General features: G+C 34.6%; 3 protein-coding genes and 1 long non-coding RNA gene across 4 annotated transcripts; 1 reads left to right on the top strand and 3 right to left on the bottom strand.

Moving 5' to 3' along the window:
• Positions 1-1799: 1799 nt before the first annotated feature.
• LOC119068816 lies at positions 1800-22106 on the top strand. Its single transcript, XR_005086228.1, has 3 exons — positions 1800-1979; positions 10801-10810; positions 22093-22106. It is a non-coding gene; the product is annotated as an uncharacterized LOC119068816 (long non-coding RNA).
• Positions 2992-4803, bottom strand: LOC119068812. Its single transcript, XM_037172587.1, has 3 exons — positions 4486-4803; positions 3755-3957; positions 2992-3679 (listed from the first exon to the last, which is right to left on the bottom strand). The coding sequence occupies exons 1-3, from the start codon at positions 4710-4712 to the stop codon at positions 3297-3299; spliced, it is 813 nt and encodes a 270-aa protein (XP_037028482.1). The 5' UTR covers positions 4713-4803; the 3' UTR covers positions 2992-3296.
• On the bottom strand, positions 11305-12132 carry LOC119068815. Its single transcript, XM_037172589.1, has 2 exons — positions 11845-12132; positions 11305-11776 (listed from the first exon to the last, which is right to left on the bottom strand). Exons 1-2 carry the CDS (start codon positions 12050-12052, stop codon positions 11355-11357), a joined length of 630 nt encoding a protein of 209 aa, XP_037028484.1. The 5' UTR covers positions 12053-12132; the 3' UTR covers positions 11305-11354.
• Positions 14145-17172, bottom strand: LOC119068813. Its single transcript, XM_037172588.1, has 2 exons — positions 16527-17172; positions 14145-14605 (listed from the first exon to the last, which is right to left on the bottom strand). The coding sequence occupies exons 1-2, from the start codon at positions 16957-16959 to the stop codon at positions 14361-14363; spliced, it is 678 nt and encodes a 225-aa protein (XP_037028483.1). The 5' UTR covers positions 16960-17172; the 3' UTR covers positions 14145-14360.
• Positions 22107-23145: the final 1039 nt, after the last annotated feature.

Below are 23145 nucleotides of genomic sequence, written 5' to 3' on the forward strand. Positions count from 1 at the left end.
GCTATGCGCAATTTCTAAGATGTACACATTCCATAATAATTTTACTTTAACTACATTAACCGGCGCAATAGGTTTACGGTCAAAGTAGGGTGACAGACGCAATAGGGTCACATACGCAATAGATATACGGGTTTGTACGGGGCTCAGTCGCAGCAAACGCTCCGACTGTTCTGATGGCTCGTTTCTGTCCGTCTGTCCGTCTGTCACGTCGATATCTTGAGTAAATCAAAACCTATTGCAATTTTTTTTTTTTCCCTGAAAGGTAGTTGAAATTGTGAGGCTAAGTTCGAAGATGGGCGATTTTGGGTCGACCCCTCCCGAGTTGAGGCACCATAAGTGCTTTAACGTTTTCCAAAGATTTCTCTGGCCATTTAAAGGCTACACTGGTAAGTGATACATCAAATGAAAGGTATTTACAATACCTATCGACAAAAAAAAAGTTTATGGAAATTGGATGACCGACCCGTTTGTTAGACCCCTCGGTGTGAACTAGGTGCAGGGCGGCAAGCCGTTTTTGCTTGTAGGTTGGCCAAATTGGAACGTATTTAGATGGATTTTGCTTCAATAGATAGGTATTGACCGTAAGGTCCCAATAAGGGAACGAACTAGGGTCACGTGCGCAATAGATGTACGGGTTCGTACGGGGTTCAGTCGCAGCAAACGCTCCGACTGTTCTGACGGCTCGTTTTTTGTTGTGAATGCGTTTTAAAACAACATGCTTAATTAATTAATTTTAAATCCAAATTTTTGTGGTTATTTCGCTAATGTATGAAATATCAGCTTGCAGGAGATAAAACATTGTTCTACCTTGGTGTATATTTCTCGAATCACTTCTTATGTACAATTGTATATACACTCGCTGGCGCTCGTTATATACAATTGTACATACGAAGTTATTCTCGAAATATACACCAAGGTAGAAAATGTACTATTTCATTCGTATCTCTTTCACAGTAGGTTTATTGTCGCGATGCCAAACATCAATATTAAAATGAAGAAATTATCAGCACTATAACTTTATGAATTCGAATAGAATGCATTTTTAGGTAGTGATGATGTATGAAAACGTTTCAAATTAAAAGCAAAACCGAACTGACGTGGCTACAATTCAGTGCATGTTGCCACACCGTCCTTTTGTCCTTTAAATATACCAAAGGACAGTGTGGCATCATGCACTGGATTGTAAATATAAAATTCAAATTACAAGCCTAGTGTGTCAATTGTCATTTACTGAAAAGCCTTTGATCAATTGTGATGTACAGATAATCTTTCAATTTTATGTCAATGTCATTCAGCTCATACTTAATTCCCTTGACTGAAATTCAGGGTCTTACGACAGAAAATAACCTTAACTGTCCGTAAAGCTCACTTCACTATGATATTTAGAAAATGTTCTACATTGGCAAAAAACGTTAAATACAGAAAACGTACGTACACTTGTTACCACGATAACTCGAGTAATTTTTAACCGATTTTCAAAATATTAGTTTCAATCGACAGAGAATGAAAATCATGATGTTAGTTTCGTAGATGGGCAATATTGGAGTAAATCGTAATAGAGTTGTTTCCTTGTTATCGCGACAACTTTCGAAATTCTTATCCGATTTTTTTTTGCTTTAATCGACGAAGAATGAACTTCTTGAGGTTGCGTTCGTAGATGGATAATGTTAGAACAACGAGATGAATTCTACACAGACTCTTTTCCTTGTTACCGCGATAACTTAAGTAATTTTTACCAGATTTTCAAATTTTTTGTTTTAATTGCAAGAGGTTAAATTCGTCCATGAGCATAAAGTAGTGAGATGGGAGTAATTCTATACACAACTTTTTTTTCTTCTTATTACCACGATATTTTTTCATTGATTGGTTGAGTAGTCATTAAGTTCTGGAAATTGAGTTTGTATAGGGACACTTTTCGTTTAATATTCTTAAAACAAATGTTTTTGGATAGAAGCTATTTTTACTTATTTTTACCGATCGTAGTAAGAAAAACACACATGAAATCACTGAAATACGAATATAGATTTAGTTTTATGATACAAATTGTTAGCTATTTTTAATTAAAACATGAGCTTAGGTGGTCTGTGGTTTGGAGGTACATGGGTCTTATAGCTTCATTCGGTCTTAGTTCAGAAAAGTTAGTTTTGAAAGTAAGTTTAAGCATGTATTGGATTTACATGACATTAAATGTTTTCTGGTGGTTCTGCCCAGTAGGTTAATTCATGTGGAGATTGGATTTTATTGGACTAGTAATCTGGGACTAAGACAATTTTTGTGGCCAGAGCGAAGCAAAAGGGCCTAATTCACACGAGTTCATTTATTCAAGGGGTAGACAATAAATATGCCATCTTTTCAGTGCTTTTTAGTAAATTCATATTTATTGGAAGTAAAAGATCGCTCGCTCATTTGCTTCTATTTATTTCTTCAGAAAATTAAATTAAATTTGAGTTTTGTAAACGGCCAGTGAAGCATCTCTTTAATCTACAATTTATGATGAAGAAATAGACAATTCTTGCTTCGCTTTTTATAATTTTGTGATCTTATAAACACCAGCTCATTTAAAAATAATAAGAAAACTGGGACTGCAATTATTGAAAAACTTAGTCAGTCAAGGGACCTGACCCACCCTAGAGGTGGGGCATAGTTATTTTCTATGTTCTGCAGGTCACAGGTCATCTACACAGAATGCGACTGGTGCACATATCCTACGGGATGGTCCACTTTACACCAACTTCAGGTTGCGCACCAAGATAAGAATCTACATATAACAAATGACTCAACGACCTCTCATCGAAAACAAGGAAATTTCCCTGATAGAAGTAGTAAGGTCAGGGAGTAGGGAATAAAAGATCTTTGATCTGAGGGCCTGCTTGTGAATTTAAGAAGCCTCCCAAAACTCTAACCTACATATATACATCAAGGGCTCCTTGAGAGAACTTTAGTGGACCGAGGTGACCAGACTTTGTTTAAATCAATCAAAAAATGAAATTTCCATCTGTTTACATTTAACTCACATTTCAATTTTTATTTAATTCAATAATTTAGCAGATCATATAAATATTAAATAAATAATTTAGTTATAGCTTACCAAGCTGTATAGATACTATATACTTAATTTCATTCAGAGTCAACACATTACAAAATGCAAAGGATCTGAAGTACAACACGGAAACATGCGTTGTTATCAGATCATTTACATTAATATACGACGGCATAGTTTTGGCATCATATTCGTTCAAAGAATTATTGAGATTAGTTGGTGTTGTTGTTGGGGGTTATTCTAACGAATTTTGCAATTAAGATGATGTTGGTACTTGTTCACTATATGCCATATCTTGTGCATCATAACTGCGAGCATACGGATATGAGTTTCCTGAACCCGATGTCCAGCCTTGAGTGGATGCAGCATTCGACCATGCTGGAGCTGCATTTCCCCATTGGGGAGTTGCGCTAGCACCAGCGCCCGAGAATTTGCTGAGTAAATTGAATCCGGAACCACCAGCACCGGACAATTTTTGGAATCCAAGAATTGATGCTACAACGAAAGCGATTTTGGCAACGACCAAAGCCTTTGTGGCGAGAAGAATAAGACCACCCAAAAAGATTGGAATCAATGCGATGACCTTAGCACCGATGGCCAAAATGATTGGTGCAGCAATCTTCTTAATCTTTCCGCGTCCTAATTAATAAAAAATTTGGTTTTAGGGTTATTTCGAAAGGATTCGTTTCGTCATCCCCCACACACTGTTCGTACCTTCTTCGATGGCGCGTGCAATGTCGGTTGTTGTTTCTTCTGGGAATTGTACTTCCAATTTGTGTGAAGAGAAGAAGTTTGAAATGGAATCCATAGCAAGATCAAATAATCGTCCGGATTTTCCTGATGCATCAGCTGGCAGAGATGCAACGATTTCATTTTCTGATAGAGCTTTACCAACACGTGATGAATAGGATGGATTTCTGAAAAGATTTTTTTCTTTCATTACAATTTGTTTGCATAATTTCACTTTTTGCGCTAATCATTTTCTAATTGATGCAAATCCGCATAAAAAAGTGTATCAGTACCTACAACATGGTACATTTGTATGAATGATGTGTATCAAATTGTAAGTATGGTAAAACAAGTTACATGGTGGCATTATATGCATCCGGCTCAAAACTGTCGCAATTTCATTTCTTTTTTTTTTACTTTTACGTCTGGTCACTTTATATATACCTCTGTGTACGAATGGTCGTCATATGTGTAAGCAATTTCTTGATTACATGAAATTATTAATCGCAAGAAAAACAAGATGATTCACAGATTGTATAACTCTCAATTCTGGTCATCTCTTGCGATTATATGTGTTTATTAAAAAAATGTAATATGATCAGACCATCGACTTGTTATGCAAGTCAGGTAGTTTTACTTTTTTCATTACGAAAAAGGAAAATCCTTTCTAATTATTCTTTTCTGTTCTTTATGTCCTCGATCAAAATTATTCTTACTTGAGGAATGTCACTCCGGGAATAATTTCCAAATTATTGCTACGGGCAGCACGGTTCAATGCACTTATTCCTTTAACAGCCAAGCATGTTGTTAAATCACCGCTTTCCGAACAAGATTGGAAAATTTTCGACACAATTGAATTATCACTTTCCACTTGATTATCCATGAGTCCTGGTGCAGCCATAGCTACAGCCAAAAGCATGGTCGACACTAAAAACACTTTCATTGTTAATAATTTGAGTTTAACTCTTTTTACTTTGATCACTTGGATAAGGTGATTATAGTTCAACGATCGTATCGGATTTGTTGCTTGATTTGTCGCTGTTAACCCTTTTTATACGAGTAAATTTTTGTACGCATCACTATGAGATTCCTGTACAGAAAACCAAAGTGTTTTATGTACTCAAAAAAAATTTAAATAAAAACCATAACACAACCCATACCAATCTTCATCGGTTAAAGTGAGATAGTTATAAGGCGGAGCTGAATTCCTCATGAGCTTGTAAATTCATATTTACTTGGCCCCTCTTTGTCACACCTGTCCATATATATTACCAATTAAATTAAAAAAAAAATAATTCGTCTTAGGTAACACGTATTGTTACATTGAACCAATACACATCTTTTATTTCTTTCCAAACCATTTCACCTACTCTGTTATTGACTGAAAGCGATGAGACATTCAGGAACAAGTTTTAAGCTATATGTTCTGGGTCAGGGTCACGAATCTCTTGTTTTGACGACTCACACAGCGTTGATATACTTGTATACCTACTCACAGATACGTTTTTATTTTTTTCATTCTTCATCTCTCAATAAAAAAGTAACTAACGCAATATGAATCGAATTGTATACGAACTTTTGTGTGGATAGGAAGCATGGGAAAGAAATGGAAATTTTGTTACATCAGTGAGGTTTACCTTAGATCTTTTTTATTATTATTGAAAGTAGTAAGCTTTTCAGATTTATATTCATAAACGGATATTAAAATCGAAAGTTTTTTTTTTCGGAGAGGACCAGTGGTCAACATTATTGTGGTTGGTTCAATGCACGAACAATATAGGTGAATGCACTGTAGTGGTTTGTGTTGTTGTTGTTGAGAACGTTTGAATATGGTCTTCATTAATAGGCTTAGAAAAATGATTCTAATTATATTTCCAAACAACAAAATGTTTTTTTTTTGTTAAAGAAGTAGAAAGGTCGTCGATTGCCACTGAAATTGTTGTGTTTCGATAAATTCTTTTTAGTTCTTATAGTTCAAAAGTTTTTCAAAGTTTGTAGTATTTCAGTATCAACAATAATAATATTATTTGTGGGCTACAGATTCTTGAGGATGCATGGAAGGAAAAGTTTCTATGATAATTAGGCGGAGACGGGTGTATCGATATCTAAAAATGAGGTGAAATCATTGAATTTACGATTCTGAAATTCTGAAAAAATTCACTGAAACTCCAAACTCCCTTGCTAACATCATCAGCTGAACGAAAATTGTGAATGGTTGCGAGATCAGATTTCAAAATTTTAGCTGATTTTTGGGACGATGCAAAAGGTTTTTTACTCTTTTAAAATCGGTGGAACCTCTGCTACTTCTTTTGTTAAAAGTTAAAGGAATTTACCAGCGTGAATCTCAAATTCAGTTAAAAAACCCATGTATCATGATTGAATTCTTCCCATTACTCAAAGCTATAGAAGTCATCCTATACGAACTGCGGATTACTTGTCACATACGGCAATCATATTAACAGTTTTACCGTCTGATCTATTGCTTCATTTGATCGAAGATTTTCAGAAATTGATTTCAGAAATCTTTTACTTCATTTGTTTTGAATATGCTTTTTGCTATATATAAGACTCATTGGTCCGAGCTTGTCGTTTATTATTGCTGTCGTTGTCGATAACAGATGAGAACCGTCTGTAAACAGGTTATAATGGTAGTCAAACTGTGTCAAATTCTAAATGAATCACCCTTCATGGAGAGAAAATGAAATTCGACATGTTTTCTGTGTTGGTAGTTGATGTGGTTTATAAATACTTCCTACTAGAAGCTGTCAATGTACTAAATGTTGGAGTAGTAGTACTTGTATATTGAATAGTTAAATACAGAAAGAGGGCAAATGTCGTACTAGTGACGTCTTAGAAAAATGAAATTTCATTCATTAATTAAATAAATTAAATTTCAATTTTCTTATAATTCGCTTATGTAAGGTAGGGACATCTAACTATTCACAGAAAAGCCTAATATATCAATGATTTTAATGTTCCGATATATCACCGAAAAGTCGAAATATTTTGTTCTACTTCTCTAAAAACCATTTCGGATGTACGTATAGATTATTATCGAAGTATTTACATGCAAATAGAAACTCATAGTTCTTTGCTCTGTACTAAATGATCTTTAGTCTTTACTCAATATAGTTATCTATGCCATTATTTACAACCTGAAGAACAAAAAAAATCACCGGAACAATAACAACGAGCAATGAGTCCGGTGGGTGTAATTATCACAGCCTTAAATTCATCTTCATACTTTGGTGTAATGCTGAACAAAAAAAACAGAATTTCGTTGCTGTTACCCTACATAGAGTGTACATACATATAATTCAATTGAGTTCAAAAACAATCTGTTAAAACAATTATTGTTAACCAAATATCACTGATTGAACTTACGTTATTGTATCCCATTCATTCACATGTGACTTTTTAGTTTCACAAATGTTTATTATTCGTATAGAATCTAGCCATTAACATTTTTGAGGTGTGTGGTGCGTGGTTTTTATAATAAAAGAGAAAAAAACGTTCAAAGAAGAATTAAAGAATTTATGTGAGTGAACGACTTGTTTTTATGGGGCATTGACACATAAAGATTTCAGTTTTCACTCTTGTTAGGAGTGGCAGTTGATTTTTTTTTTCGTTGTAAAGGTACAAAGATACAAAGAAAGGTGCGATGCTACGGATTTGACGGTAAGCTAAATATGAAATTTAATTCTCTAGAAATTCTCATGTGTAGCAAAATATGACATGATTTTTCGTTTCAAATTTGTCTCTATTTGTCCCCATATACATCAACGGGAAATCATACGTCCATTTTGAAGCATATCGCAAACGTTGCAACACTTTGATGCAATTTTAACGGAATTCCGAAAAATCCAAATCATATAATATCATAATATCATAACTTGCATAATAATTTAATTCAGTAAATCCCACATCATCGTCATCATCGTCTTTGCACACCGAGACATGCTGACCTCTAATTTGCATAATTGTAATATCTACAGAAGATGAAAAAATATAAATAAATTTCGTAATATTTGTTAATTTTTGTGAGCTGTGCTAGACGTCATTTGATTTTGAAATTAGGAAAAATTAATTACAACATCAAAGAAAGTGTTTTTTTCGTCTTACTACTAAGTTGATTCACGTTTTATGTGAACCTTTTTCAACGATCTAGCTTCGATGAAGAAGAAAAAAAACTGGTACGAGAGGCGGTTGTTACATGCTTGTTATTTTAATAAATACAAGATTAAACATTCGACGTCAATCAGTGTGTTATGCGGTTAAAAAAATGAATCAGTTGAAATTTCTATATGGCATTTTACGTATGATCCATTGGTACCGTCTCTGTGCGTTATACAACATTTTTTTAGTGAAAAGTTTTTTTTTGCTAAATTTGAATGACTGTAAGATTATTCATTCAATTGTTCAGACGTATTTGTTCAACTTATTTATCCGAATGGAGGTCACATTTTGCTCATTTTTAGTGGAGCATTTATTACTAACGGATATTAATTTAAAAATTATACTTATTTGACACCTACACACCTTCTGGTGCCTGAAGTAAGTGAATTTGTGCTTGATTGATTTTATAGCTTCGAATTAAAGAAATTTTCGATTAAGCACACATTTTAATACGACAGAAAACCATGCAGAGTTCAGAAACAGATCAAATTCTAAGCAGGTACGGATCTGTTACAATGCTTTTTCTATTCATAAATTATTCATTTTAGAAAATTTACAAAAAAAAAATGTCGATTCTTTCACTCTGTTAGTTCTAATAACGCTCGAAACTGCATCATTTAGATTTGAGATTTTTCCGCAAATGTGTAACGTGATCGAAAATACTTTTACATTTCATTACCTTCAGCATCGTATTCATTTTTTTAAATTGCCACACTCACCTTAACAATGAACAGTTTCGTTTTAATAGTCTAATGGTGCTGTGCTTCATGAGACTCACGTAATATTGTTCAACTGAAATAACTACATCCTCTTGTAGACATATTAGGAAGTTCGGACAAATCACGTTTGCACTAAACAATGCAACTTTATTAGTCTGCATGTGTTATGTGGTACACGATGTACCTAACACATTGACGTCATGTAGTGAAACGTATAAAATTAGTTTTAATAATAATTTAATAATCACATTGATACCCAATGAGTTTTACTCGCAGGTGAAGCAGTTTTCTAAAAATGAGAAAACATTCAAGCGATCAATGATTGCACCATTGCATTAAACAGTATGGATAACAAATGAAATGAAAGATTTTACATCAAACACTAGGCGATATTTTAAATAAAAGAAGTAAAAGATTCAACGACACAATAGGTTTGCTTCTGCTAAGAGGTTGAAAATAGTGAAACTGTGTTTGAAATATAACTTTTTGATCTCTTTACATACGTATAGAAACGGCAATCATGATCTATGATTATGACTACTTGTCTGGAGTGGAGCCTAGTGATTGATACAAGTCCAGATACGAAATCCTTTATACTTCATAAGTTTCAACATACATATTGATCTTTGAAAAGAACACTACAGCCGAGCTTATTGCTTTTCCTGTGTTGTCTCATTCCGATGACTCATGTGTTTCATCTTCATTCCAAATAAGATAAATTCTTTATTTGTTTCGACTTTAATTCTATGATTTTCTACATCAAATTTTGGCTTGTGAATTAACAGAGCATAATTGGTTAAATGAAGAAATGGGGACACCTTACAATCAGGCCGGAAAACTAGCAAACCAGATCGAAATGTACTCACGGTCTCCTTGACATCCATGTCTCTGTCTTTTGCGTACGTCAAAAGAGATAGCTCACAGAATTACAAGGAAATGTGATTGAAACGTTGTATTCTTCAATCGTATTGAAAGTCTAGTTACCAAATCTGCTACTTCTCTTGTTGAAAATATTTTCAAGAGATCCTTTACGCCATTAACTCCAACGAGCCACATTAACGGACCTCATTGTTAATTTCTGTTGCTTCTGCAGATAACATACAGATTAGTCATTTACGGTTTTAGATGTCATGTCGTCAGTCTTAGCTTGATAATGGAAATCTGCTTCAATGTAACTCTAAACCACACTCTAAGTATATCTCAAAAATCTATTAGCAATATTTTCTATTCATCGTTGAAATCATAGGGTGAGCGTACCAATCCTCGGACAAGAATGAGTCCTCGGACACCTATTGTTATCTCTCATTTTACTAAGTCTTGCCAGTGCCGGACTGGCTCCAAAAAGCCCTTCGGGCGTTGTATGGAGAAATTTTTCAAAAAGCCCTTCGTTGTCATTTATCCATACAAAAATCAAAAGGCCCTTCGGGAATCGCCCGAACGCCCATTGGGCCAGTCCGGCACTGGTCTTGCACCGACAAAAATCTAAAAATCGAACATGTCCCATGAAACAATACCTCTATTGTGTTTAGGTATAAATAAAAACAACGCGGCATTCATTCAAAGAGCATTTCCCATGGAGAGTGAAAAAATGGAAAAAATGTTTCTGTTTGTGACTCGTTGGCTTTAGAAGTTTCGACTAACTAATAGTCACCCGTTTTTAAACGAAGTCTTTTTTAGTCATCGCTCAATTTCTGAATGCTCAGCGGTTCCGGTTTTAACGTAATGTACGATGAATGAAATTAGGATTTCAGATTTTTTTTTTATTGTATGAAGATGTGATCTTGGAACATACACGGTCATAGCGTAAAGTTTGAAATTAAAGCATGGCCAACATGGCGGGGAAACACTGAAAACGTAGATGTAACGGCATTACTAAAAGCCTTAATCGAAAAATTCCTAAGAAATTTCTAATTTATTGCAACGAACTTAAGTTAAGTAAATGCTTAAGCTACAACACAATAAGGTTGTGTGTATTAGGGCTACAGCTTTTTTTCTGGAATTTAAATTCTGTGAATTCTAAAAAAGTTCTGAAGAATCAGAATTTTGGTTGGATGCTGTTGTGTTGCTGGCTTAGGTTGATTGAAAATTATGTAAAGTCTTGGACACTGAGAAATTGAAAGCCAATAGAAATGAAAGTATTTTCTTTGTACGTTGCCGACTTTTCGGCCTGTTACTGTATCCAGGTCATCTTCAGGGCCAACTCAACAGCGCAGTGTGTAAGTTGAGACTGCACATTGAATTATTGAATTGCCAGTTACGGGTTCGAAACTCAACAGCAACACAAATAATCCGTTTCACAAGGTTGTTGCCACAATAATAGCGACATCTGAATTTGTTATTAGGTTGCGTCTTGGATTTAGTACCGATACCGGTACTCTTTGTGTTACATGTAATTCTTCGTTGGTAATGTACAAAGGATAAGAAATTTATGTGAAAAATTGATACACTTGGCGTTGATACAGCGTTGGGTTGGGTATACAACGTTAACATTTCTAGCGGAAGAAGAACAAAATCACTAATGTACTTTCACACCTTCATAGGAAAAATAGAATTTTTTTTATGATAGTTCGGTTGGGCATGAGCTGAAAAGTTGGTTCTCTGGTTCTCTCATTGAAAATGATTTGTACTGCAACACCAACATTCAAATAAATTTTTGTTTTATTCAATATATAGAAAATAAATATCTTATCCTATTTAACATAAGTGGTTGGTTTGAGGTCGTTGTAGTAGTTGTCATTGCTTTCGTTCATCATTGGTATGCTGTACTTGTCGGTTTCTCTGTCCCATTCGGTATGCTGATTTTGATATTTACGTAACGGCACATGAACTACCTCAACTTTCGATTCCTGTTGCGGTTGTGTGGCATGTTGAGTGAGGAACCACTTAAAGCCAAGCATTATCGTCGACAACAGTGACATTTTGCTAAGTACAAACGATGCGCTCGACATAATTGTTAGAGCTTTCAGTAGAAGCGGAAAAATAATTATTTTGGCAATGAAAAGCCCCATCAAAACCGGATATAAAATACGTCGAAAAGCCATGTGTTTGTTCTTCTTCTTGCCACCACCGAAACCACCACCATGATGACCACCACCACCGCCGATCTGCCGGCCTACAATAATTTTAATCAATTTAACAAATATTTGTTATCCTGACCCAACAAGTAATTCAATTCCCTACCATCAGCTTCTTGTAATTCGTTTAAATTTAATCCATTTCGTGTGAGTACGTTGTCAATATCCGTTTTGATTGTCTCGAACAAATCACTAGTTTTATTCACATCCTCTGTTTTACCATCTACAACGAATGGTTGAACATAGGTGATACACAACGACACAATAAACAAAAATAGAAAACACACAAGAGCTTCCCTCTGAAACGCGGACATTTTCGTGCTGTCGATACGGATTTTTTTTGTACTTGAAATGGCGCCGTTACAAGTACAAATGTTAAGTCTTTTTCCGACAATTGTTCCGAACTTTGTGCAATGAATTCCAACTTTGTGCATCTATAAATAATTTGAAAATCCATTCAATGTTTTTCCATGATTGAGTGGTTCCACTAACTGCCACCTATTCAAATTAGTAATTATATTATTGCCATTCAGATACCGTTGATATAATTTTACACACTAATTGATATTGACAAATTAATCTAGACATCAAATGCGTTACATATATACCATATAAGCCATATCATAAAAAAATAAAGAAATTTCTGTTGAGAATTTTATTTTTTGCTGTACAGGGAAATCAGTGAAAATAACATAGAATATCTTTCAAGCGGGAAATGTAGGTGCATAATGTATTATGATTTGTAGCATGGCTTGATGGATGGATTTTATTTTTTATATTTAATTTAATTAAAAGTTATGATATTTTTTACAATTAAGTGCAATTAAGAACCTATTTACCCATCTAATCGGTATGGGCTAAGTACTAGGCCTTGAAATCTAGTGCAAATGTTTTTTTTTCTGTCTTCGTTCCGGTGTTTTTCGAAGCTAAATTTTTTTCAATTAGTCTTATGTGACAATGAAATTGATTATTATCGGTTGTCTGTAATATTGGGTGGTATCTAAACTTTCTGAATAAACCTTTGTTGGACAGTTGGGCTAATGAATTGTTATTTTGATAGGTTTTGACTTTTTTGAAATACAGGGAAACAGTGAAAATCGACATATTTTCTAACTTGGGATTTGTTGCAGCTTGTAATCGATTCCACAAGGATTTCGTTGATCTAATGAAAATATAAATTTTCATTTTCAGGATTTTGGCAAGCACTCGCAACAAGAATGAAGTAGTACACGAACAGGATTTTGAACAGGCTTATAAGAACACCATGCCGTTTGTAACATGTGGAATTCGAAGCCGTCTGTGTACACGATAACTTGAGTAAAGCTCAACCGATTTTAAAAATTCTTTTTTTTCCTGTTAGGTAATGACAATGACAAAATGGGCTTATTTGGGTCCTGAGCTGGGGCTCAATAAGTGTTTTAGGGTTTTTCGTAGATATCTACGGCATTTTAAACGCTACACTTGTAAGTGATAAGTCAAATGAAATGTATTTACAATACCAATCGACCAAAAAAAGTTTATGGAAATTGGATGACCGACTCGTGAGTTAGAGCCCATGATGTGAACCAGGAACAGGACGGGAAGCAGTTTTTGCTTGTAGGTCGGCCAAATTTGAACGTATTCTTGCTTTATTAGTTAGGTATTTTGTCGCGACAAAACAAAGAAAAACTTTTTGTTTTTGCATCGAGTAAAAAGTGTTTAGTGTTCAAATATGCCTTGGCGACCTAAAGAGACTATGCCCGAATACAATGGAAAGCATAAGAGGTGAGTTTCTTTGAATTTTTTGGGTGAATTTTTGTGATAAAATTTTCCATACATTTTCGGGAAACTGTCCTGTCATTTCCCGATGTAAAAAAAATGTAAAATCCTAAAATTTCATGTTTAACTCTTCAGATTTTTGTAAATGAGTGGTCGTAAGAAATGTCTCGTCAAGAAATGTATTTGTAATTTTTTTTATTGTTTTACAAAGTTACAGCGCTAAGGGCAGCGTTACGAAAATATCTGAATTAATATAAAAATGGATGTGTTTGACTTGTTCTAATTAAGTCTACATAAGACAATCAAATGTAGCTCTGGTATAAAAATAGTCTTTGAATACTGCTCATTCTCATTGATGTAAGTGGAGCACCACATAAAACAAAATACCTTTTCCATATGGTCTTAAAGGTGTTTTTTTTTTCGGCCATTCCCGCTGCTCAAAGTTATATCTATACAAGCGCAAGAAATGCACAACAGTCTTGATTTGTTGTATAATACCGACTTACCCATAAGATCTGACATAATCTGACCTCAGAACTTTTTCAAAAATTCGGTGAACTATCAATTTTTTTTTTGAACGAATCCCTTTACGGAAACTATTTATTTGAAAAGCATCCACAATTACAATTCGCCAAAACTCAATATATTTCGCATTAAATTGATTCGTCATACATAATATGGACTTCTAGTCCATGAATAAATAATTATTTTCCAAAAAAAAAATCTAATTTAAAAATTCAATTTTACCAAAAACAAAATAAAAATAGAAAAACTTTCCAGAAAACATTTCAAATAAATAAATTTTCAATTTCATCAAACTACGAAGACAACATACACTCCTCATCTACGGACTAGTAAAATTGATCAATGACCAGTTGCCTCTTTATGTTTTAATGTTATAACGGCTGTAAATAGTGCAAAGAAAAATCCTGCCATGCCAGTTGATCCAGCTAATAACATCAGACCACTGATGATGACAGGGACAAGTGTGAAAAATTTCAGCTTATAGGCTATGAGTAATGGCAGCAGATATTTCTTATATTTCTTCTTAACTCTGAATTTCTTTTTGTGATGGCCATGACCGTGACGAGCTTCTACCACCGATGTATCTGTAAATAAAAGTAAAATTTGTTAATCTTAAGCTTAGGTCTGAGGCTTACTTCGTTAGGGAAATTCTATTGTTGCCTACACTATCCAACAGATTTTTTAGCGATTAATTCAAATCGATAGATTGTATTGAATAAAAAGTTGAGTATAAAATTTAGTGATCTGAGGCGAGGACGAGGCTAACAAAACGATGAGGAAAATTAATTTTTCCCAATGTTATTTCATGTAACAGCAGTGTATAATGGACATACAATTTTTTTTTCGGCCCAAGCGATGGAAATATTACTTTGCGAATTATTAGGGCGCTATTTTCACGACACATGATCTCAGAGTGTTCTAATAATGAGGAAATTGGTCAAATGAATTGAACTATTATCAGAGATGTGCTGTTAAGCAAACTTTAAAACCTCTAAAGCTTTTCATAATAAAAATCGTAACCGATTTCTTCCAGTTATAAATTTATGTCTAGAATACCAATGTTTGAAAGTTTTTTTTTCACTTAAATAGATTCTACTTAACATATTCCACTAATATGATCTTATACTTTGAAGTACTAGATTGTATGTTTACTCAGACCAATACACACTGGGAATGTGAATCAAAATCTAGTACTTCGAATAAGAATTTGTCTTCAATTAGACTCGTAACCTATGTAAACTGTAGATTTCTTAACCGTATTGTATGCTATTTAGAAATCGATCGTTTTTGTACACGTTATACGAAAAGAATTTCCGTGAAATTTGAATTTGTCATAGGGGTGGCTTCAGTGGTCTAATTGAAAGTGAAAATATCACAGACGATTTTGATATTAATCAAAATCGTCTGTGATATTTTCACTTCGCGTGAATCATCTGTGATATTTTCACCTTGCTGAAACGTGTGTCAACCTAATTCTCTACAACTGAAAATAATGTTTCAGCGGCACAGATGGTAATTTTCATTTTGTGCATAATGTTGAAATAATCCCGTATTGAAATTGAGTGAGTCTTCAATAAGGTATGCCTCATCGCAAAGCGTAAAATGCTGCTGGTATGTGGCAAATTATTCGGTTGTAGAAAATCGAAACTAACCAAAGAAAATAAATGATTTTTTTTGCATGCACACTACACCAACAAACGAATTGTCTTTAATCTTGGACTGTAATCGTTTCGAAAAGTCTTTAGATTTTATTTGTTTAATAAATTCACAAACACGCGACTTCATTCGTTTCTTTGACATTGTTATTCGCTGGTGGGATCATGCATTGATTATACATCTATTTTTTGTCGAACGGAGAAAAAACGACAGCGTTTAGCACTTAATTGATGTTGATGTTAATCATCATTAATTACTCTCATACGCATAATATTTGTAGGCTAATACACTTTTAAATGTGGAAATGTTAATTGTTGACTTTTTTCGTTATACAAATTCATATGGACGAGTGTCAACTTTTAAAGAAGAATTGATTCAAACAATTTCCTTTTAACATCACATGCGTCCACTTAGGATTTATTATTATTATTTTCAATTAAAACCGCAAGAGTCAGGCAAACGTTCAACGAATGGCGAATTAAAACAGCAAACTTTAAGCGAGTTTCATTCATAAAAATCGATTAATTTAGCTGAAACACTACTTAACTGTGAACTGTGAATATCTTTGAAAATAAACTTCCTTGACCGAGTTGAATATCAAATTTGAGACGTGGTCGCAAACTGAAAATAAATATTAGAACGAGTTTAGGACCAATGTTTGTTCATCGTTTATTTAATATAGGAAAGCGATAAAGGGAAATTTTGTTTTTTGGTTTGAATTTATCTAGCAAACGTAAACCTTTTAAAAACAACTTGAAAACCGCGACAATGTCCGATAAAATGTTACGAATTTCTCATGATACAATAGGTGGCTACTACACAATATACACTTGATGCATCTAAACTTACCAACAGTAAAGTAGTTCCATATCGATTGGATAAAATATTGAATTTTCTCGACCACTGTCGCCACCGATCGTCTAAGCATTTGAAATCCAGACGTAATTTGCGGTTTTCGGCTCACTGTTTCAATGGCCGTGCCATTTTCTTTGCCCGCAATTGCATTTTTAGCGGCATCATTTACACTGAACGGATACGGATAAAATTGATTGTTTCGATAATCGATCGCCGAGTCGTTAATAGCATTTGTATTGAATCCGACTATTGCATCCGGTGCACTAATGAAATTCTGTATTTCTGGTTGTATTTCTTCCACCACAATATTATCCGATTGATCTTGATTGTTTACCCATTCATTGTTTTCGATGCAATAAACATTGGTTCTTATTATGCAAACAACTACAATCAGCACGACCAACAAATCAACACTTTTTGTATTCATTTCACTTTTCCGATTGTTTTAATTTCATTAACAAACTTTCACATATTTCAACTGCAAGCCACCAACTTTTCACACTTTACCATCCAATACAATTGAGATGAAGCAAATACGTAAACGACAAACTAAATTGGAAACCAATTTTTCTTTGCTGTTCTTTGTTGTTTTCTTTGGTTTATTTTGGCTTGTTGTCCAATCACTGATATGATATCATCATATCTGAGAACAATCAAAGACTGACAAATATACAATGTCCACCATAATATATAAAATGAAAACTTCGGCTATTGTCTTTCATTGGAAATATAATTCTTATTCGGATGAGTCTATGAGATGATCTACAATCCAATGTTTATGTTAACATCAATAACTCTAAATTATATTTCTTCTTCCATTTTTTTTCTCGTAAAATATTATTATTTTGAACAAGTAGACTCTTTCCGTCTATATCATTATGGCATCAACACGAAAACGTCAATTGAATACGTTTTGCCACAAAAATCTCTTTTTTCGACTCTTAACCTGACATTATCTGCCGTACAATCTATAATTCTGTCACTACCATTATGTATAACCATCTAACAATATAATTATTTTTAAAATGTTTTCGACAAAATTGTCTTCTTTCAACGGAAAAAATTATTGACCCAAAACAAGGTATTGTATGCTTGCTCTGCTTTATGTTATATGGTTGGGGCAATTTCGTTTTTCTTAAGTACTAATTTAATTGATATCTGGACCAATAAAATAGATTGACCCGATTTGATTTTGTTTAGCTAGACAATGGTTGTAACCATTTGAAAAAATAAAAACAATGCGTCTCTTCAGAATTATGTCTGTAGCACAGATCTTTTCTGATCGTATAATACTACTCTAACATGGCGAAGCAATAGCAGCGAAGCAATAGCACTGATACAGAAAGAATTCTAAAAAGTTTTCTTTATCCGGATTATTTATAGAGTTATACTTAGTTTCCTCTTACCAAAAAAAGTACTCCGTGTGAGAGACAAAATTGAATTTTTTAATTTTTTCTTTGTTTATTTGACTGCTTGCTCTCTCACGGCGCTCTAACGGCTCTCTCACGGAGTACTTTTTTTTAAGTGGAATGGGCACTTTAGAATCGGGAAAGAGTTTTTCAACCAGAAAATGAAAGAGTTTGCCGACAGGAGCCAGACAAAAAAGGGTTACAGGAATCGATTCGGTGCTTTGGAAGGTAATGTCCACAGAGAGAGTGTAAATCATGTGAGGGATTCTTTTGAAAATCCACCTATCAAAATCGGACCCATTTCGTCTAGGATTGATATATACATGGTTTGAAAGGTCTTTGCCGGTAGACCTTAAAACAGGCCTCACACAGTCTCGAGCCACACCTGGTTGCTGGTGGAAGATCTCCGAAGTTGGAAAAATAGTGTTTTTTATCCGAATTTTTTGGCCGCTATAAATGATCGTTCCGGTTGAGATTGGGCTCGTTGGAAAGCTGAGCTTAAGTACTTTCGGGTCATGCCTAGTTTGATTAAATTCATTGATATATGTTTGCAAAAATTTGCAAGAAAAATTTTCAAAATCTGTGCGAACTTTAGACAGGTCTGGGCTGGTACTGATGACGCTTAATGTGAACCTAACCTGCTAGTTGTAATATACATTGTCTAAGCTTTCCGTTGATACCTCATTTGTATACCTCGTAAAACTCGCCAGCAATCACCAGCACTACAAATGAGGTATCAATGAAAAGCTTAGACAATGTATGTTACGACTAGCATCTTAGGTTCACATTAAGCGTCATCAGTACCAGCCCAGACCTGTCTAAAGTTCACACAGATTTTGAAAAAAAATTCTTGCACTTTTTGCAAACATATGAATCTAATCAAACTAGACATGACCCGAAAGTACTTGAGCTCAGCTTTCCAACGAGCCCACTCTCACGCGGAACGATCATTTATAACGGCCTAAAATTTCGGATAAAAAACACTATTTTTCCAACTTCGGAGATCTTCCACCAGTAACCAGGTGTGGCTCGAGACTGTGTGAGGCCTGTTTTGAGGTCTACTGGCAAAGACCTTTCAAACCATGTATATATCAATCCCAGACGAAATGGGTTCGATTTTGATAGGTGGATTTTCAAAAGAATCCCTATGTATGAGTAAGTGATTCTTCAGAAATAGCTCCAAACCTTAAGTGATCGCATGAACATGCTACCACTACAATAAAAAGGGACGACCAAATATTCATTTTTGACGGATCATTTCTATTTTTCAGGTAATCATAGCGGTAAACTATTTTCAACGGGAATGACGCATTTCCTGGCCGAAAGCAAACAATAGTTCTTTACGTATCTGTTGTGGACAGTATATTTTAGGAAATTTCGCGGGTTGTAGCCCGAACGAAGTGAGAGTGAAATTATTGACCTACAGTTAATGTGGTCTTATATTTTTGAAGGAATTCTTAAAAAATGAAGTAGAGCGATAATTTGGACAGCAGAAGCAACAGATTTAATAATTAAAACGTGATACACTTGCCTTTTCTCTATCTGATATTTGTGATGCAAAAAGTCGCTGAAAACCTTTTTTTTTGTAATGGTAAAGAAGATATCCAGTAGGTCATAATATGTTTGACGTAGTAAATGTATCTACATGCGAAAGTTGACCATTACATAGCAATTCGCCCGCTGCGAAAACGACCCATTACATGTGGAATTTTTTCATGTATAAATCAAAATCAAATTTCACATGGGGTAGGTACGTTCTATGCTGCTACGTACTTCATTACTTCGGAAACAACTTTGTGATACTTGCAAACTCCATCGTGTGTTTCTGAGCAACTTCAGGCAACTTCCGCAACTGTTTTTCGACAAGCTTAGTTGTATACCTCGCCTTTGGCTCGGATATACAATCTCAAAAATGTTGCTCAAAAACAAACTTGTGAGCTGGCTATTATCACAAAATCGTTACCTCATGTAATGAATTACTTTCGCAGCATTCAATAGAAGCTACTATTATGTACAGGGGCGGATCCAGCTTTTGTTCTGACTCGGGCGGTTAGAAGACAATAAATTTTTGCCCGGGCGATTTTCGTTTTGAAAATAAATATAAAAATCATCTTCTGGCCGTCTCGACCGCACATAGGTGGATCCGAGCCTGATTATGTACCCATTGCCTAAGTGATCAATGATTTAACTGAGTATAATTTGATAGCATTATTGGACGCGTTTCCAAAAATTTCTCAATAAACCACGAAATACTCATCATTATCGCAATATTAATAAATCTATTAAAGCAGCGGTGCTCTTGTGTATCGTTTTTATTTCGGAATAAATTTGCTACCTCCTTGCTACCTAATTCTTCAATGCAGATTTAAACTTTCGCTTTTTAATAACATGTAGAACGTGAAACTGCATTAATAAGGTTGAAATTCTGTCGCTGAATAAATATTTATGTACATGGAGAATGCAACACATGTGAATGTGAACAGTTGGAATCGCAACCAATTCGACAAAATCGATTCGTGAGACTGTTTCACCTTAATTCTGTTCCTGTTACGTACAAAGAGAGTAAAACATAATGGAAATTAGAACTGTTTATGAACAAACATTAGACAATCATGTCCAACTTTTTGATGCGAAAATAAAAGTTTCGGCTTTACACTGAAGGAATGGTGGATAACGATATGTTTTCTGATCTGAGAGTTGACGGTCATCATATCCACGAAAATTGAACAGACTCTATGGAAAACTCTCTACCTCTCACGTAAGGTAAAGCACTATACTGCACTCGGTAAATAATTTGATACCTCGTATCACGGTGACTTTAAACATATATCCGTTGGTGTCATGCAATGAACTTGCATATTATAGTACATTACTGCTATAAGGCTGTATATAAGAGACGTGTACGAATAGGAGAGCTTGCGCGAGTATTAGTACGAGTCTCTTATATACAGCCTTATATCAGTGAGGTATTTTATCACAGTAGGCAAACATCTCTTTTTCTAGTAATATAATTTTGCTTGCAAAACAATTACTCTCTAGGGTAAATTTGTTTACTCTTATGTACGTCGTGTATATAGCGCACAATACACACACCGTATGCGATAAAACTAATTTTGCCTGACAATGAATTTTATCAATATAACACTCAGTCCAATCACTTTTATTAAAAAAAACCATTTTGAATGGCTTTGTTTCTCTAAACTAATTGATTCCGGCGTTTTTCCGCAGCATTTTAAAACTCACCATAAAAAAACAATTTTTCAACGATAATCCACTCCAATTTTATTTTGACCTCTTCCATCTTATAACATGGATCGCTTTGTATATGAACTACATCTCCATGTATTCAGGGCCTATTTTTCAGAAATACATTTCTTAGAATACTTAAAAGTATTTCTCTGAATAAAAAAAACTTTCAGAAATTAAGAAGTACTGGAATTTTGACATTTTTTTATAAATAGGCCCTGGATGCATAAAATTGCTGATCGGTTGCACATCTTGAATATTTATGCGAAATGCAGTAGCTCGTCTTATATGATTAAAGAAACAACAACCTCAATTGTGAACTCATTTATTTTTAAATTAAATAGTTGGTTTGTTTCAGTAGATTTGAAATATCAGCCGATTGTAAAGATAGTATTTTAATGTCACCAAATCCGGAGATAGAGATCGTATATTAACTGGATGAGTGTGAGGTTTCGAGGAATTTACCCCAAATGTTTTTACTCCACCCACCCATTTACAGTTTCAGTAATTAAAGCATCCCGGCGAAAACTCTTCTTTTACAAAAAATTTACCAAAAAAATTCTGCGTCACATGTGGCAGAATAAAGTTCTCGTAGGTTTGTCCGTGAGCATCTGCCACTTTGCGACGCAGAATTTTTTTGGTAAATTTTTTGTTGAAAATTTTTTAGTCAAAATTCTGTTGGTTCAATTTTTTTCTGAAAAAATTGATTGTCGAATGGTTTGGAAAACTAGGCCAGCTAATTTCAATTAATTGGCTGTGAAATTCAATTTTGCGTAACGATGCTGACAGCGCCACCTATAGTGATATCACTTGTTTTAGAAGTTATCACATATATAGACTGTAGACTGCGTCCAACTTTGCTCTGAAAGAGTTTTTGCCAGGATATCAGTCGTTTTAGAAGCTAGGTCTGAAAGTGGGTTTTGACCCTGCCTGCGGTCAAAAAAGATTTTTGTTTAAAAAATTGTTGATTAAAAAAATTGTTGATTAAAAAAAATTGTCACGAAAAAAAATTGTCCATATAGCTACATACTGACTATATATAGGTACATATAGCTATTAAGTAACCATACAGCTACATACGAACTATATATAGGTCCACATAGATATATACGAACTACATATAGGTGGCTCAACCAGCAATTTCATAGTAGTCTCTCGAAAACCGTAAACACTTTCACTTCGAACAAATCTAGGCGAGATAATATCATCAGTCACGTTTCCTTTATACAAATCAAAAGCAAGCATTGCATCAGTTATTGTTCGACGAGTATCCAAACTTTGTAACTTCAGTTGCTTGCATCGATCCTCGTAAGGAGCCAACCTGTATGTCGTTGCGTTACTACGGCTTTCTAGCAAATAGATAACGAACTGTTTCTGTATAGATTCAATATCGTCTTTGTAGATTTGCGCCGCAGGATTCCAAATTGTTGATGCAAATTCCAGCCTTGGATGTACATAAGCCAAATAGAGTATACGTTGTGTCTCTTTGGTAAAATTGCCGTTGGAAAAATGTTTAATGCATCCAATCATCTGGCGACACTTCATTCCCATATGCTCAATGTGACTGCCCGGGTGAAACCACCTGTTGACCAAAAATCCCAAATCGTTCATTTCTTCGACTCTCTCTATGACGTGATCACCCATTGTGTAATCGGCTTTGATGAACGATGATTCACTTCGGTAAATGCTGAATATGTAACATTTGTCCTTGTTGAATTGAAGACGATTCTCTGTGTTCCATCTATTAACGTTATCGATATCTCGCTGCATTCGATGTATATCGCTGTGATCGAAGATAATGGACGCCAACTTGATGTCATCCGCAAATAGTAGAGGGCACACAAATTCAAGAACGTCGACTACATCATCGATAAACACTGTGAACATTTGTGGGCCAAGAGAACTTCCGGCCGGTACTCCAGATGTAGATTCGTACAATCTTGACTTAAAAATGCTGA

The sequence above is a fragment of the Bradysia coprophila genome (assembly GCF_014529535.1).
Source record: "Bradysia coprophila strain Holo2 chromosome X unlocalized genomic scaffold, BU_Bcop_v1 contig_20, whole genome shotgun sequence".
Lineage (NCBI taxonomy): Eukaryota > Metazoa > Arthropoda > Insecta > Diptera > Sciaridae > Bradysia > Bradysia coprophila.